We start from the raw sequence: 17,920 nt of genomic DNA on the forward strand, positions 1-17,920 counted from the left end.
TTTTTTGTGGAACCAGGGATTGAACTCAGGCCCTTGCACTTGCCAGGGAAGCCCTTCTTCCACTGAGCCATCTCCCCACTCTTCAAATTCTTAAGTATTGCTAAGTTGTTTCTCAAAGTTGTTGCAAAATTTACCATTCCTAAGTTATTTCTTTAAATTAATTTCATTGAGAAACAAATAGCAATGAGACAGTTTCAAAACCAATTAATAGGATACCGTTCCTAAGTTATTAATAATATTCTTGCCAGGCATAGTGGTGCCCACCTGTGATCCCAGCACTCAGGAGACTGAGGCAGGAGGATTGCTTTGAGTTCAAGCCCAGCCTGGGGTACATAGCGAGTTCAAGACTAACCTGAACTACATAGTGTGACCCTGTCTCAAAAAAAAAAAAAAAAAAAGCTGGCGAGATAGCCCAGTGGTCTAAAGCGCCCGCTTAGGCAAGCTTAGGCAAAGCTCAGGTTCGAGGTTCAATCCCCGGCACCACCGCATCAGCCCCTCCCCCAGGGCGGGCTGAGCCAGCCACACACACACGAAGATCTTAATGTTAGTATACATACCAATGTATATGGGCTGCAGTTTCTCTGTATCCTCACTCGTACTTGCTGCTACCTTTTTTTTCTCAGTCCTGTGCTAGTGGTGTGATGTGTTTTTATTTTGAGATGGGATCTCCCTGCTTGCCCAAGCCTGTCTCGAACTTGTGACCTCCTGCCTCAGCCTTCCAGAGTGCTGTGATCACAGCTGCGTGCCACCATTCCCGGCTAAAAACAATTTCTTGGACCTGGGCTGTGGCTCAGTGGTACAGCACTTGCTTAACACGCACAATGCCCTGCATTTCATCCCTAGAATGGACAAAGGAAGAAGAAAAGGATGGTCTGTCACTCAAAGTCTAGTCAGGGAGACAGACCACTTTTTGGTTTTTTCTTCCAGTACTGAGAGGCTGAAGCAGGAGGATCCAGGTTTGAGTCCTGCTTGGGAAACAAACATAGGGAGATGCACCAGGGATTTCAGCAAAAGAGTTTGGAGTAGGGGATGAGTGAAGTGGGGTTAGAAGAGTTGAGAAGCTAGATAGGGTGATCAGGGGGCCTGGCGATCAGCCACAGCAGATGAAAAGACGGAGCACAGGGGTGACCTGAGAAGACTGCGGGACGCACCACGAGCAGCTCTCCCGACCAACCACAGCGGAGAGTGCCAAGTGCCCGCCTTCTCCCTTCCTCCCCAGTCTCCAGGCTCCCTCCAGCCTCTCCCAGTGGACAGCCACAAAGCTCCCTGGAAATGTAGCTTTCTGGACAAGGGCAGGGTCCAACTCTGATCCTCAGGTCCCCACAAGGACCAAGAGCAGAGACATAAACAAAGTCAAGGAACAGAGCATGTGGGCATCGGTGGTAAAATTGTCCTGGGTAAAAGAAAGCAGGTGCGAAGGCCCTGAGGTGGGAATCAACACTGTAGGAGTGCGTGTGATGGTACCAGGTACAGAGCATGAAAGGAGGACAGGCACAGGAGGATGCCTTGGGGGGACAGAAAGATGTTTCGGGAGGCCACTTTGAGCTAGTGAGCTGGTGTGCAGCACCAGGAAATGATTCAGAGTCCTTGAAATCAGGGAGATGTGATTTTCAAAAAGGGAAAGACGGGCCTGCCAGATAGCTCAGAGGACTAAAGCGCCTTGCCTTGCCGGCCCTGCCTGTGGGGATCGCTGAGAGGACGATTGAGACTGGGCGTGGTGGCGCAGGCCTGTAATCCCAGCACTTGGGAGGCTGCAAACAGGAGGATCACTACGAGTCTGATCTGTGTAGTGAGACCCTGTAGACCTTCTACTAAATACATTTAAAAAAGAAAGAAAGAAAGAAAGAAAGAAAGAAAGAAAGAAAGAAAGAAAGAAAGAAAGAAAGAAAGAAAAATGGATGGGCACCTGTGACATATGGATGCCACTGGCTTTTTGGAGGCGCAGAGGGGCCTGGGAAATCTGATAGGCCTGTCTTCTAGTCCTGGCTCCCCTCCTGCTGCCACTGTGGGCTGGCCCCTTTACTCTGTAGGCCGTTTGTATGCCTTTAGGGGGCCACGTGCACCTGGGACATTGCAGCCTACACCTTTTTTATTTTTTTTCAGTCTGTACTCTGAAAGCCCATTTGCAAAATGTGCAGCGCTCATAAAGGGAAGCTTCAATATCAGTAGGCAAGGGTTCGTCCTTTTTGAGAGAGGCAAATAATAATAATGGCAGCTCCTATTTATGAAAAATGTATCAGGTTTCAGACACTGCAAAGACCCTGCAAAGTGCAGTGTGAGCCCGGAGGCACCCCCCTTCCCTCCGGCTCTTTGTGTTCCAGCTGCGCTGGCTTCCTTACCCTCAATTGCGCTGCCTCAGGGCCTTTGCACTTCCTGCTATGGTTGCTAGAAACTCTTCTCCAGGAGATCCCGAAGATTCCGTCCCTGATGGTCTTCAGATCTCTGCTCCTGACTTTTTTTTTTTTTTTTTTTTTTTGGTACTATAATCTTTTTTTTTTTTATTTATTTATTTATTTATTTATTTATTTATTTATTTAGTGTGTGTGTGTGTGTGTGTGTGTGTGTGGCCAGCTCAGCCCACCAGGGGGCAGGGCCGGCTGGCATGTGGTGTTGGGGGATAGAACTGCGGTCCTTGTTCTAAGTAGGCGCTCCAGACCACTGAGCAATCTCACCAGCCCATGCTCCTGACTCTTACCTTCTCCAAACACCTGTTTACTTACCCTCCCCTCCTGCTTGTCCCGATCCTCTTTTGATATCCTGTTTGTATTTCGGGTTCTTTCTTTCTGGTCTGGCTCACGCCATAGAATGTTGTTTCCCACAGCCAGCCATTTTCAATTTGACATAGTCCGGAATGCAGTAGATGCTCAATAAATCACTTGATACTGGGCCTCTATTTTTCCCCCTTTCCTATGGGGCTGTCTTCTGACCCCTACCCCACCAGGTGCTGGGGCTGCGAGACAAAGCCTGGCCTTGCTAAATAAGTGCTCTAGCACTGTGCTACCTCCTAGTCCTTTCTATTTTAATTAATTGATTAATTATTTTATTTTATTTTATTTTATTTTATTTTATTTTATTTTATTTTATTTTTGGTACCTGGAATCAAAGCGAAGGAGAGGCTTTGCTGCTGAACTTTATCCCCGGCTATTTTTATTTTTTGAGACAGGGTCACACTCAGTTGTCCAGATTGGCTTCAAGCTTGCCATCCTCCTGCCTCAGCCTCCTGGGTAGCTAAAATTACACGCACCACCATACTGTGCTCCCCAAACCTTTTATGCATGTTAGATCCACCAGTACTCAGACACAGCCACTTTGCAGATGAGGAAACTGAGGCAAGGAGAGGTCACTGCTAGAGATCACAGAGGGCAGAGCCTGTATCTCAGGGTAGTCCCGCTCGGGAGAGTAGATGGTCCAAGACCCCCAACTCCGGAGCCTTCCCGCCCCTCCCCCTCAGCGAGCCCTGGGAGCCGCGGGCTCAGGAAAGGCCTGAGTCATCGCCGCCTCCAGGCGGCGGCGGCCGCGGGCCGAGGGCGACAGCGGCGGCGGCGGCGGCGCGAGGTGACGCGGGGACGCCAGGAGGGGGCGTGAGTGCGGGCAAAACAGAGGAAACGCCGCTGCCGGCTAGGCCGGGTGGGCGCCCGCGTGGTGAGCGCACTGCGCTTCTCTTCCCCAAAGGGGCGAACCCCGGAGCGGGTCCTCGGGCGTGGGGGACTGGAGGAAGGTTCCCAAGAGAAGTGCCCAAATGCGAGTCCTCGCCCCTGGCCCAGGTTCGAGTTGAGAGCGCGGCTGGCCCGAGACGCGCGTCCGAGGCTACCTCCGCTCCCCTGGGACCCCAGCCCTACCCTCCTCATTGTCCCGCCAGCCGCCTCCAGACTCCGCCACGCAGGGTGACTCTTGTCCCGACCACACAAGCTAGAGGTCCCCAGCGTATCCGGCACCGGGGAGCCCCTTTCTCCTGAGACCCCGGCGTTCTTTAGGTGCGCGGTGCTGGAGTGCTTGCGAATCTCTTTCTAGGGCTTAGGCGCAAGGGTCGCCCTTCTCACCAGCAGGTGGGTGGGGACTTGCGACTTCCATGCAGTCCCCTGCCAGCTCTGGGTGACCGAAAGGGGGCGGCTGTCTCGTTTGAGTGCGGGTTTGGAGAGGGGCTGCGCGCCTGGGGACCCGGGGATGCCGCGAGGGGCGGGGCCGGGGATGCCGAGGTGGTGGGGGCAGGGGTCAGCCAGTGGGGGGGGTCTGCCGCCCAGGGGGCGGGGCCTTTCGGGGGCGGGGCCGGACTCTGACGTCACGCGGCTGGAGGCGCCCGGCGCTGGGGGGGGACCACGGGGGGGCGGGGGCCGCCTTTATAAGCAGAGCGCGCCAGGCGCACCGAGCCGCAGCCCGCGTCCCCGCGACCCCCAGCCAGGCGCCGTCCTGGTCCCAACCCAGTCCTGTCCCGCGCTCTGGTCCCCATCACCCCACTCCACCCCTAGGGGACGGCTGGGTGGCGAGGGGCGACGGACGGAGCGCCTGCCTGGTGGCGGGCAGGACCCGGGCTGCGCGGCGGGGCATGAGGCGGGGGCGCGATGTCGGTGCCGCTGCTGAAGATTGGGGCTGTGCTGAGCACCATGGCCATGGTCACCAACTGGATGTCGCAGACGCTGCCCTCGCTCGTGGGGCTCAACGGCACCGTGTCCCGCGCGGGCTCCTCCGAGAAAATCGTGAGTGGCCGCCGCGCAGGAAAGGGGGGCGCTCCCGGGGGGGCGTGGTGCCACCCGTGTCGCCATCGCAGCCTCGGGGGTCTCCTCCCCTTGGTACCCTTCAAAGTACCCCGGCAATCCGGGGAGGAGGTCTTGAGGGAAACGGGCGCGGAGGGAGCCCCGGGACCCCAGCCGTCAGCGCGTTGTCTGGGTGACAGTCATCGATCGGGATCTGGATCGGCAGGGAGCAGAGCCCCGGTGCCAACCGCGGGCCGAGTCCGTTCCAGCCCCGGGCGGGGGCGGCCAGGGCTGCGGAATTGAGCCGGGTCCCAGTTGAGTGGGGCGGAGGGGGTAGGGTGGGAGCTGCCTCTGGACGAGCGTCTAGGGGTCTCCTGAGGTCTCCCCCTGAGGTTTAGGGGTCTCTACCTGATTCTGCCTAAGGGTCCCTGAGTAGTTCAATCGCTCTCTCTGGATCTCTATTTCTATCTCTCCTTGTCTCTGTCTCGCTGTTCTTGACTTTGTATCTCTTTCTGCCCCCCCTTCACTCTCTGTCCATGTGCCCAGTATTTGTCGCCATAAGTCGCCCACCCTGGGAACCAGATGGGGCTCCCCCCTGGGCTAGGATTGTCTGCACTCGGCCCCCTCCCTCATCCTTCTGTTTTCCTGGCTCCTAGTTCCCTGGGAGGGAGAAGAGGGGGCTCTCCATGGTGTCATGGAGGTGGTCCTGTTAAGTCGGGGCTTCCTCCCATCTGAACTTCCCTCAGCCTCCTGGCCTTCTTTCACCTCATCTTCCATCTGTGGGGTCTCCTCCCAATATAGGGGCCAGGATGCGACAGACACCCCCCTTCTGTTTATGTTGCCCCAACTTCTCCCACCTCCCCGCACGTTTAGTCCCAATAACCATTATACCCCTTCTGTCTCTCCCCTCACTGGAGGAAAAAAAAAAATGTCCAAGGGTTGCAAGCAAGTGTGGGGAGAGGTAGGAGGGGCAGGGGACAAGGTGCATCCACTGTGCCTGGGCTCAGCCCAGCCCCTGGGGAAGGTGGCACCGAGCTTGACACAAGTGTGAGCTTTCTGCTCAAATTCTCAGACTTGCAACCAGCGTGTGAAGCAGTGTCTTCTGTGTGTGTCACATCGAGTGGAGCTGTTGGGTACATTCTGGCGTGTGTCTTTGCATGTTTTCTGGTGTGTGTACTGGGGAGTTTTATGCATTGTCAATATGCTGGTCCAGTTCTGCGTGAGAGGGCATAGGCAGAATCAGTGTGGGTGTGTCCCCGGGTCAGTGTGTTTGGGTGTGGATGGATCTGAGTGTGTGCCTAGTTGTGTGTCCCTGGCTACGGTGTGTGTGTTACATGGTCATGTGTTTACATATGTGTTTGTATGTGTGTGGGGGGGGGTTGCTATTGTCATGTGAGGGGCAGAGAGATGGTGTTGCTGGAATCAGAAGCCAAATTCCCCTTCCCCGATGAGCGTGTGTGTGTGTGATGTGCAGATGTGTGTGTGTGTGAATGCAAGCAGGTGGGGTGTCCAGGGGATGTGTACATAAATGAGAACATGCCTGAGCCATGGCTGTGGTCATAGGTCCATGTCACTTTTGCATGTGCATGCTTTCTCTGCACATGGTGTAGACACATGGCTTGGTGAGTGTGCCTGCATGTGTGAGCGTGGGCTCGAGCGCCTTGCCTGCGTGTGGACACATGTGTGTGGGTTTCTGTGTGAGTGCTTGTGCCCAAACAGACCTGGCCCCCATTCGGGCTCCTTTGTAGCTGACGCTCCTTGATCCCAGCCTTCCAGGTCTGTGTGAAAGGTCACTTGCGTCCCTTTCCTAGCCCGTCTGCGCCTTCCCACAGGGCTGCATGCCGTGGGATGCTATAGGACTCAGGTGACAGCCTGGCAGAAGACTGTGGTATGCTCAGCAAAGGGCCTTGGGCATCTGATACATCTGTCTTAGAGTCTAGGTTGGCCCCCAGTTTGCTGTGTGAGTCTGGGTGAGTGACTGCACCACTCTGACTTACAGTGGTCTCATCTTTGTCTTTGAGGGAGAGACTCTGTATAATCCAAGCTGGCCTTGAATCCACTGTGTGGCCCACTGTGTTTGCTGGTCTCAAACTACAGTGATCCTCCTGCCTCAGCCTCCTAGTGCAGGGAACACAGGCATGTGCCACCACACCTCATCTTTAAAATGGAAATAATTCCACCTGACAGAACTGTCGTGGGTAACAGAGACCCATTGTCCAGGTCCCCATCCACCCATCCTGTGCTTCCCTCTGTCTCCTTCCATTCATTCATTCATCCATCCATCCATCCATCCATCCATCCTTCTCACTATTTCTCAATCCATCCATCCATCCATCTCACTATCTCCATCCATCCATCCTTTTCATTCTCAATCCATCCATCCATCCATCCATCCATTCATCCATCTCACTATCTCCATCCATCCATCCATCCTTCTCACTATCTCTCCATCCATCCCTCTGTCCATCTGTCCATCTGTCTGCCCATGCATCCATCCATCCATCCTTCTTACTATTTCTCCATCCGTCCATCCTTCTCACTATGTCCACCCATCTTCTATCTCTCAATCCACCCACTTCTATCTCTCAATCCATCCATCCTTCTATCTCTCCATCCATCCATCTCACTATGTCCACCCATCCATCCATCCATCCATCCATCCTTCTCACTATCTCTCCATCCATCTGTCTGTCCATCCATCCATCCGTCCATCTGTCCATCCATCCATCCGTCCTTCTCATTATGTCCACCCATCTTCTATCTCTCAATCCACCCACCTCTATCTCTCAGTCCGTCCATCCTTCTATCTCTCTGCCCATCCATCCATCCATCCATGTCACTATGTCCACCCATCCATCCATCCTTCTCATTATCTCTCCATCCATCTGTCCATCCATCCATCCATCCATCCATCCATCCATCCATCTGTTGTTCTCATTATTTGTCCATCTTGTCTATCCTTCCATCTGTCTCACCATCGATTGCACCTTCTCTTCATCCATCTCATCATGTGTCCCACCCACCATACCATCTGTCTGTGCATTCACCCACCTTACCATCCATCCATCCATCCATCCACCCATGATCTTATCCTCTATCTCTCCACCCATCCATCCATTGCTCTATCTCTCCACCCACCTTTATTCATCTTCTCATTTGTCTCGCTTTCCATCCATCTACCTCACTATCCCTCCATCCATCTATCCATTCTTTTATCATCTATACATCTATCCTTGCATCTGTTCTTTAATTCATCTCTCATCTAACTTATCTGCATTTTCAAAAAAAATTTTTTTTTTTTTTTTTGGAGTACTGGGGATCGAACTCAGGACCTTGCACTTGTCAGACAGGTGCTTATGCCGCTGAGCTATCTCCCCAGCTGTTTGCCTTTTCACCCATCCCTCATTCACTGTCCATCATTTATCCTTTCATGGACCCCATCTTTCTACCCATCTCTCTGCCCACACACTCACTGTTCCTCTGCCCACCCATTCTTCAGCACCCAGCCATCTCTTTATGATCTCTGCACCCATCCTTCCATACACTCGTATCCTCATTCAGCCATCTGCCAGCTCAGCCATCCTCACTTCCATCATATTTGTTCAACAGAACTACCAAGCATCTAATGCACCTGAAAACCCTGGCTCACTGCATCTCATAAGAGATGCTCAGTAGGGCTAAGACTTTGAGTCTGAGATACCTGACTTTGAATTTGATCCTGTAGTTTCCTAGCGGTGTGACCTTGCAGGAAATTATTTAATCTCTCTAAACTCGTTTCCTTATTAGTCAAGGAGAATTCAGTCTCCAGTAGACTAGAAGATCCACGAGGAAGTCTGAGATTTGCTTACTGCTGCTGAGCCTTAAGGCCTGACACTTAGGAAGCTTTTTTTTGGTAGTATTGGAGATACAACCCAGGATTCTCATATTAAGTTATATCCATAGCCCTCATCTTTCTTTTTTTTTTTAAATTTTATGTATTTGATGGGCCAGAGAGATAACTTGGTGGTCTAAGTGCCTGCCTGCCAAGTGCAAGGACCCGGGTTTGATCCCTGGTACCACATGCCATGCTGGCCCTGCATAGTGAGACCTTGTACTAAATGAATAAATAAATAAGTAAATGATTTTTAAAAAGAAAAAGAATAAAAAGGGCCAGGCTGGGGAGATAGCTCAGGACTGGGGAGATAGCTCAGTAGAATAAGCTCTTGCCTGGCAAGCACAGGGTCCTGAGTTCAATCCCTGGTACCACAAAAAAAAAAAAGGCTGGGGAGAGAGTGTTTAGCAGCATAAGCATCTGCCTGGCAAGCACAAGGTCCTGAGTTTGATCCCCAGTACTGGGGAAAAAAAAAGAAAGAAAAGAAAATATTTTTTTTAAATTATGTATTTGGGACCAGGTCTCGCTATGCAGCTCGGACTCATAGTGATCCCCATTTTCAGCCTCTCCAGTGCTAGGATCACAGGTGCGACACCACACCCAGTCTTGGTGACCAGCTTGGCACACCTGGCAAAGCATTTGGTACAGGGGATTGAACCCACGTCCTTGAGCTTGCCTAGGCAGGTGCTTGGTATGCTGAGCTATTTCCGTGGCCCTCATCTTTCTATTATCTATCTATCTATCTATCTATCTATCTATCTATCTATCTATGTTTTGTCTGTCTACCATCTACCTTCTATTTTCTGTCTATCTTGTCTGTCTGTCTGTCTGTCTGTCTGTCTGTCTGTCTATCTCTAGACAGGCTCGCATTAAGTTGCTGAGTTGCTCTGGTTGGGCTCAGGTTTGCAATCGTCCTGCCTCGGCCTCCTGACGGCTGGGACTGCAGGTGTGCACCGTCATGCCAGGCTTCTGATAGACTTAGGATGAATATTTGTCAAGTGGCCTAATCACCAACCGCACTCTCATACAGATTCTCAGGTTCCACCGCCAGATGGAAACAAAGGGCTCAGTAGGTGCTCAGCCAGGAGAGGTTGTAACCTTTGCCACCACAGCCAAGCACACAGTAGGTCTGGAATAAATGTTTGTTAGTGTTTAATCAATTTCACCTTCTTAGGGATTGGGGAAAGGGCGGGAGTGACCGGGCACATAATGAGCACTCAGTAAGGAGGCGTGTGGGAAGCCGGAGCAGCAGCAGGAACTCCCAAGGCCATGGCTGCAAGCAGAAGGACAGGGTGGTATGTGGGAGCGGAAGGACGTGGTGGTGTGCAAGGGGCGAGCCCAGACCCTCCTCTCTGCATGCCCCTCAGCCCCATGAGCAGCGCAGCGCCTCGCATCCCGGGAAGGGGAGGGAGGAAGTTGGTGCTGTCGCCACCTCTACCTCTGACTAGCTCCCAGCCATAAAGCATCCTCACCTGGGTGCCATAAATCCCAGCCCAGACTAAGCGCAGTACAGGCAGGGGGGCCTGTAAGGAGGGGTACAGGGAGGGTCTGAGAAGCTACCGGCGAGAAGCTCTTTGGTGACTTCCCTGAGACAAATCAGGACTGAGGACCCATGTTTCTTTTTTAAAATCATGTATGTATGTATGTATGTATGTATGTATGTATGTATGTATTTGGTACAAGGCCTCGCTATGCAGCTCAGTGATCCTCCTGTCTCAGCCTCCCAGTGCTGGGATTATAGGTGTGTGCCACCATGTCTGGTTTTGGTGGCCAGCATGGCGTGCCCAGGGTGGATCTGGCACGGTATTCAGTACCTGGGATTGAACCCAGTTCCTTGTGCTTGCCAGACAGGAGCTTAGACTGCTGAGCTATCTCCCCAGCCCCTGGGTTTTTTTCTTTTTTTGCAGGGAGGGGCAGTGTGGGGTTTCACATCAGTCAAGAGGCTGAGTGGTGAGCCTGGTACTGAAGGCCTGTCATCACTTGGGAGGCTGAGGCAGGAGGATTGTGAGTTCGAGGCCATTCTGAAGTACACAGGAAGACCCTGCCTTGAGAGAAAGAGGGGAGAGATAGAGACAGACAGGGAGGCTAACACTGTGGTAATAACCTCAACTCTCAGTGGCTTTACTCTCCCAGGCTGCTTTGTTTTTTTCCTTTTTCTCCTATCTCTGAGTCTCTGCCTCTCTCTGTCTGTCTCTGTCTCTGTCTCTGTCTCTCTCTCTCTCTCTCTCTCTCTCTCATTTTGAGACAGGATCTTGCTAAGTCACTAGATCACCCAGAGGCAGGGCTTTAATTAGCAACCCTCATGCCTCAGCCTCCCAGAGCGCCAGCGCTACATGCATGTGCCCCTTGCCTGGCTTATTTCTTGTTTCCACTCTGAACCGATCTTGGCTGGGGGGGGGGGGGGGACCAGGGACCGAGCGCTGTCCATGGTGGCCGTGCAGGGACCCATGACTAGGGAGGCTCTCTTGTGACGCTCTCACTGAGGCAGAAAACAAGCAGGGAGGTCACAGCAACCCTCCCCTCCAGTCCTCTAAAGCTCTGCGCAGGTGACTTAGATTCCTTTCTGCTGAAGCGAAGCACACAGCCAGGCCTAACCACAAAGCGGGTTTGGCCAGCCGGGACCGCAGGAGAGGCAGGAGAGGTGGTGCTGTACTTCGGTCCCTCCTCCTAAACCGCACGGGTCCGCATGGGGGCATCTCTGTTCATTCATTTGCTTAATAAATATTTATTGAGCACTTAGTGTGTGCCTGGCATGTAACAGGCAGAAATCTCACCCTGTGTGACTGGTCTAGGACAGGAGCAGGGAACAACAACAACACCTCAGACCAACTGATAACTTCCAGTGAGTTCGCGCTCAGCCTGGGCTTCACAGGGAGACTCTTGTTGGGAAAAAAAAAAAAAAAAAAAGAATACAGGACAGAAAGACGAGTGGGATGAGCGCTCACCTAGCACGTAGGAGGCCCTGATTCCATCCCTAGCACTGCAGAGGTGACAGGGAGAGAGGATGGATGGATGGATGGGGAGGTCCCCAGGACCTCAGCTTCTGTCGGATGAGTCTCGCCCACCATACCTGAGCCATGGCCCAGTGTGTATGGTGGGGGGGGTCATTATGGGATGTTGTGGGGGCGGTGGTGAGGCACCAAAGTCAGTCCTACTGTGGTGTGACTTCTCGGAGGTGCCTAAATTGAGGTCCCCCCACTCCGCTGCCGCCGCCACCGGAGTGAAATCCAGGGCCTCGGACATGCTGAACACGCTCCACTGCTGAGCTGCACCCTGGTCCCAGCTGAGGCTGGAAGTCGAAGAGTCATTGGCCAGGTGAAAGGAGAGGCAAAGAGAGACAGTGACGATGGAAGCTTGTGTAGGAGGGTGGGGAGCCTCCTGGTGGGCAGGGAGAGAACTGCAAGCAGGCGCGGTTTTGGGGAGGAGAGGAAGTCGTCGCTGTGGCGGCCACATCCAAGGGTAGGGGTTTGCTTTGAGCTACTTGGATCTCAGCTTGTCGGATGGGAGGAGTGGAGCAGGAATGGAAGGCAAGGCTGTCTGTTGTTTGTCAAGAGATTCAATTGTTAGAAAATCCACCTAGATTGTGAGTGTGAAATCCCTCCCCTCCACTGAGGATTGAACGTTTGGGGTCTTGCCAAGTTGCCCAGGCTAGGCTTGAACTTTCCATCTTCCTGCCTCTTCCTCCTAAGAAACTGAGAATAAAGGCAGGCATCACCACACGTGGTACATGAACTGTCCTTATGTTGCTCTGTGTGTCTTAACTGTGTATCCACACTCCACAGCAGACACACCAGAAACGCCTGTGGAGTGGCAACTGGTAATTATCACTCTGGGTACTGATGTCACCTTCCTTTTTCTCTCTGTGTCTCTCAATCTCTTCTATCCTGAAGGGGGGGTCTCTGTCTTCATACTTGCATCCCTTTGGTCTGTTTTGCTATCATTTTTGTGTCTGAGTCTCTCTCTCCCTTCCCCATCTCTCCTCTCTGTCTCTATCTCTCCTCTCTGTCTCTCTCTCTTCTCTCCTGTCTCTGTCTGTCTGTCTGTCTCTCTCTCTCTCTCTCTCTCTCTCTCTCTCTCTCTCTCTCTCTCTCTCTCTCTCCTGTCTGAGATTCACCCAGGAGCAGATCCAAGGCCTTGGCCCCAAGGGGCACAGGGAGTGGGAGCTGGAGGTGGAGGTGGGCATCCCAGCCCCCACGCCCCCACCCTGGGTCCCCTGCTGCCCCCACCTCCCTGAGGGCGGACGTCCCTCTAGGCCCCAGCACCAGGCCCCAGCACTGCCCTGCCGCGGTGCACCAGCTGTCTGGCTGCAGCTGCAGGAGCTCATTTTGAACAAGGGAGATGATTGCGGCCTTGCTGGGAGAGAGCAGGAAGGGAGGGCAGCCGGCGTGGGGGAATCAGGCGCGATTGTCGCTGCTGCTGCTGCTGCTGCTGTGGGTGGCGGGTGGCAGCTCAGGGGACAGGGAGGCCAGCCAGGCGGGAAAAGGCAGAGGGAGGTTGGCCTGCCCAGCCCCAGGGCCATCTGTCCCTGCGTCTGGTGAAAGTTTCTTGACCCGCCTGTGTCTCCCGCTGAATCCCAGAGCCAGCTCTTGGCCTCTGCCGCCTCTCCATGCAGCCCGTCTTGAGGTGTCTCTTGCAGCCTTCCCGCCTGTCCCCGAGTCCTCATCAGAACAGCCACCGCGCTCACAGCCAGGCCTCATCAAGGGCTCTTGCTCGCCTTGTCATTTCTGCAATCCTCTAGAGTCAGAGACAGATAGAGACAGCAAATTCCCAGGAAACGGAGAGGAATCGTGTCTTTCAATACTGGGATATTTGCAAAGATATCTCAATTAGGACTAATTAATTAAGCGAGCCACTTCCTTGCCCTCCCCCCCCCCCCCCCCCTCCCCCCCCCCCCCCCCCCCCCGCCCCTGGCACCCACAGCCTCCTGGGAAAGAGGCAGCCAATGAAGGAGGGCGGAGACAGCTTAGCCACCCTGGCTGTTTAATTTATACCTGCCTGCTCCCCGAGTCCCATCCATGTATCCTCTCTCCATCCAAGGCGAGGCCATGGGCTGGCATGGGGACTCAGGAGGGAGCTGAAGACCTGCCTGTCCCAACGTGTGTCTGCCCCACATGACGGAGCATGGCCCCACATGTCTAGTGTGCACCTTTGTGTAAGGGGTGTCGGATGCCCTGGCTGTGTGTGAGCCTCCAGGCTGCTTAAGTGTGTCAGGGCAGCTCTCACATGGAGGGCAGCTGGGCAAAGTGTGGCATGTGTGAGTGTGTCCAGGGACGATGGGACCTCCCAGGGAGGGGCCGGGCACCAAAGCCTGGGCGCCATGGGTGCTACGCCATGCTACGGAGGCCTGTGCCTGCAGCTGTGTGTGTGTGTGTGTGTGTGTGTGTAGGGGGGGTCAACCCTCAAAGGCACGGCAAAGTGGGACAGCAGAGCCACAATAGGACCTAAAGATTCCTGGAGAGCCAAGAGTGGCAGCGCCTACCTATAATCACAGCACTTAGAAGGCTGAGGCAGGAGGATGGCTTGGGTTGCATGAAGTCAAGGCCAGCCTGAACTACACTGCAAGACCCAGCTCGATAAAACCACAAATATATACAACAATAAAGCCTCCAGAAGGTCCAGGGAAGGGTTCCTAAGCTATACACGCAGAATCTCCTTCACCTCCAGTGGATTAGAAGGCTGGGTCAGCTCCAGCACTTGCAGCATGCACTGTGCCTTTCTGTCCCTTACACGGGGTCCTGGGCCCCAGGTTTGCGCATTGCTGTGCTGCCACCAGATCCTTAGCGTCACTTCTGAGCTCACCTCTGCCTGCCCTCGCCACCCGCACCGAGGAGTTCCCAAAGCAAAAGGCAAATCTCGTGGCTCTACGTTACTTCCTAGTTAAGAAGCCTGCAGTACAACGCTCAGTCCCGGGTGGGCTGGAGCGTGAGTCAGTGTTCACGTGAAGTCGGGCGGGTCTGACAGTGCGGTCCTTGGTGTCATGCTTCGAGACAGTGCGGCCTCTCTGTACCGACGCAGCCCTCGGGGTAGAGCCCTCCGGGGTGACGCAGCCTTCAGCATAACGGCGTGTCTAGTCTACTGAGGCAGCCCTTAGTGGTGACCCCAGCACGGTGTCACAAGTCTTGGATTCTGCCAACAGACACTGGCTGGGGCGCCTGTGTGGTGGAAGACAGAGGAGTCATTTGGTCATTCTTGTGCGTGCCTTTTGCAGCTATTCCAGGAGTGCAGGATTCCCCAACCCTGCTCGGCCCATGAGCCCTTGGAAGGACCATGTGATCGCAGCACGACATCAGGCTGATTAGCAAAGCATAAATTCTGCAGGAACGGTTCAGGGCTGACTGCAGTGTTAATGGGCTAGCTGGGGAGACCTGAGAGGGCGGTTGTGAGGACGTATACAGGTGCCCGCGCCTGCCGAGACGTCTGCAGCAGGGTTTGTGGGCACTAGCAGTTGGGTGCAAATGGACCATGAGGATTATATGTGGGTGGGCATGGGTGTTCTTTTTAAAAAAAATTTATTCATTTGGTACAAGGTCTCACTATACAGCATGGACTCATAGTGATCCTCCTGTCTCAGCCTCCCTATGGCACCATGCCTGGTCTCGGTCACCGGCTCAGCGGGCCCCAGGGGCCTGTGCAGCATGCTGTGCTGGGGATCAAACCTCGATCCTTGCACTTGCCAGATTGGCACTTAGACTGCCAAGCTATCTCCCCAGCCCGGACATGGTTGCTCTTGGACAGATACATAGTGTGTTTGTGGCGCTTGTGATCACAAGTACGAAGGACTGACGTTCTACAGGGTCTCTGTTTCCAAGCTGTGACATTCTATAGGTTCTGTGGATGAGGTGCTTTTTTGGCTTCTGATGGGTTTATCAGGATGTAGCCCCATTATAAGTCAAGAAGCTGGGCCAGGGAGATGACTTAGTGGAATAAGCGCTTCTCTGGCAAGTGCAAGGGCCTGAGTTCAATGCCCAGGTCCGCCAGAAAAAAGTCAGGAAACCTTTGTACACAGGATAGAATACTTGAGAGCATGTCTCAGCTGTAATTCCAGCTTCTCTGGAGGGTCACATGTTTGAGGCCAGTCTGGACAAGCTAGCATAACCTTGTAACTCCCCCACCCCCCAAAAAAGGGTGAGGATGTAGCCCTGTGGTAGAGCACTCACCTCACATGTATGTGGCCCTGGGTTCCATCCCTAGTATTACCTAAATAAAAAGAAGCTTAGGCTGGGTGCTGGGCGTGGTGGCGCATGCCTGTCATCTCAGCAGACTGAGGCAGAGGATCACTGTGGGGTCCAGGCCAGCCTGAAATTCATAGGGAGACTCGTCTCAAAATACCAAAACAATGGGCCGGCCAAATAGCTCAGAGGATTAAAGCGCCTGCAATCAGGTGCAGGAGCCAGGGTTGGATCCTTGGGCCTGCCATGCTGGCCCCGCCCCCAGGGCATGCTGAGACAACAATTGAGACTGGGCCTGGTGGTGCATACCTGTAATCCCAGCTCTTGGGAGGCTGTGAACAGGCGGATTGAGTCTGATCTAGTAGTGAGACCCTGAACACCCTGTAGATCCTTCCCTAAAATACAAAAAAAAAAAAAGGAATGTTTATGGACTTGGACAACCACACATGACCAAAGGAACACGTGTCCTTGCAGGTGTCACCAATGCACACAGAGATTTGCCTGGACTGGACACTGGTGAGCACACGTGTATATGGCAGCTCCGGGTTGCCCAGGTAGATGTTCCTGCTGTACCGCAGACACCAGTACGCAGGGACTGCCCGTACCCTCGGGTTTCTGTGCATGGGGACAGAGCCCAGGAACATTCTCCTGTGTATGTCCTGCCGTTTGGGGACATGGGTGACTGGATCTCTAGAAGTCCTCTGAACTGGCAAAGAGAGACCCCAAAGCCAGCCAGTGTGGCCTTGGAAGCGCCCTGGGACCTTTTCCCAGGATGGGGAGGGCAATCCAGTGTCGAGTGGAGTCAGCAGCTCTGGCCCGCCCGGCTCACCCGGCTGTCTTGGCTGAGGCTCCCTCCACCTGACACCCTACCCCCTGCGGGATAATTACGGGGACCGATGCCCAGAATGGGGCCTGGCACCAAGAAGGGCCAGGTGCCCGAGAGAGACCATTGTTAGCAGGGAGGAGAACCATGGTTGCTGTCAATCATGAGCGCACAGCTTGCAGCCCAGAGAGAGCGTGGTGCTTAGCCTTGGCTTTCCAGTCTCTTCTCATGTCCCCGAGTCCCTGCATGCTCCTTCCTGTCCCTCCAGCCTCCAGCTTCTCACACTTCTCTCCTGCTGCAGGCTGGGTGCATCATCTTTAAGCCATCCCCTCCTTCCCTTCCTAGGTCCCCTCTCTGCACACCTGGCTCTCCCTGCCCCCATCTTTTGGCTGTGGAGTTTGAATCCAGGACTTTTGCAATGAGCTGCACCTCCAGTCCTTTTTATTTATTTTTTTAAATTTTATTTTATTTTATTTATTTATTTTTATTTTTTGGCAGAACCAGGGATTGAACTCAGGCCTTTGCGCTTGCCAGGCAAGCACTTATTCCACTGAGCTCTCCTTTTTATTTTTTATCTTTAGGTAGAGTCTTGCTAAGTTGCCCGGGCTTTGGTCAAACTTGCAATCCTCCTGCCTCAGCATCCCAGCGCTGGGATGTTACGCACGTGCGTTGGCTAACAAATACTTAGGCACACTCCTGTGTGCTGAGTGGGTAAGACAGGACACCTGCTGACGTGGAGCTGACACGTGGGTGGGAAGAGACCAGATGAAAGTAAATAGGAAACGGCCATGTGTTCCTGGACAGGGATGAGGGCGAAGAGGGCATGTGTGAGTTCTTTTTCCATTACTGTTAACACATACCTGAGATAAATCAGTTTACGGAGAAAAAGCTTTCTTTTAACTCACAATTCTAAATTGGAGTTCACGATTGTGTGGCCCCATTACGTTTGCATATCACGGTGGGAGGATCCTGTGGAGTGGAGGGGCTCCCCTCAAAGCCCAGTAGGAAAGAAACGGGAAGGGGAGGGACTGCGCCTGCACTCCGGAGGCCACGCCCTCTGGTCGCAGACCTCCTGAGGCCCGGCCCCTTAAAGCTTCCACCACTTCCTAGGAGGGCCAAGCATTTAATGCGGGACCTTTGAGCGCTGTGCTAGGTCCAGATCCTAGCAGGAGGCCGGTGTGGACTCTCTGGCCTGGAAAGGCCTCTCTGGAGGCCAGTCCAGCTCCAGCTCTCGGTGTGCCCCGCGCGGAAAGCCATGGGGTGGAAATGAGCTTGGAGAAGGGGAGGCAGGGGGGCGTGCGGCAGGGGGGACGGGACAGTGAGGGCCTGACAGGCCCCAGGGAGTGTTGGGCTTTATTCTGAATGC

The 17,920-nt window shown here is 53.8% G+C and overlaps 1 protein-coding gene across 3 annotated transcripts in view; it reads left to right on the plus strand.

Annotated features, from left to right (window-relative positions):
* Olfm2 (olfactomedin 2) overlaps positions 1 to 17,920 on the plus strand; it is a 67,900-nt gene that overhangs the window by 11,189 nt on the left and 38,791 nt on the right. Inside the window, exon 1 of one of the 3 annotated variants that reach the window (XM_004632836.2) lies at positions 4,458 to 4,694. The exons of the other annotated variants lie outside the window; for them this stretch is intronic. Within the exon in view, the coding sequence (XP_004632893.1) occupies positions 4,560 to 4,694 (135 nt within the window). The 5' untranslated portion in view covers positions 4,458 to 4,559. Of the gene's footprint in view, positions 1 to 4,457; positions 4,695 to 17,920 lie in introns of those variants that run through there. 3 annotated transcript variants of the gene reach the window in all.

Source organism: Octodon degus, unplaced genomic scaffold, assembly GCF_000260255.1.
Source record: "Octodon degus isolate 3935 unplaced genomic scaffold, OctDeg1.0 scaffold00050, whole genome shotgun sequence".
Lineage (NCBI taxonomy): Eukaryota > Metazoa > Chordata > Mammalia > Rodentia > Octodontidae > Octodon > Octodon degus.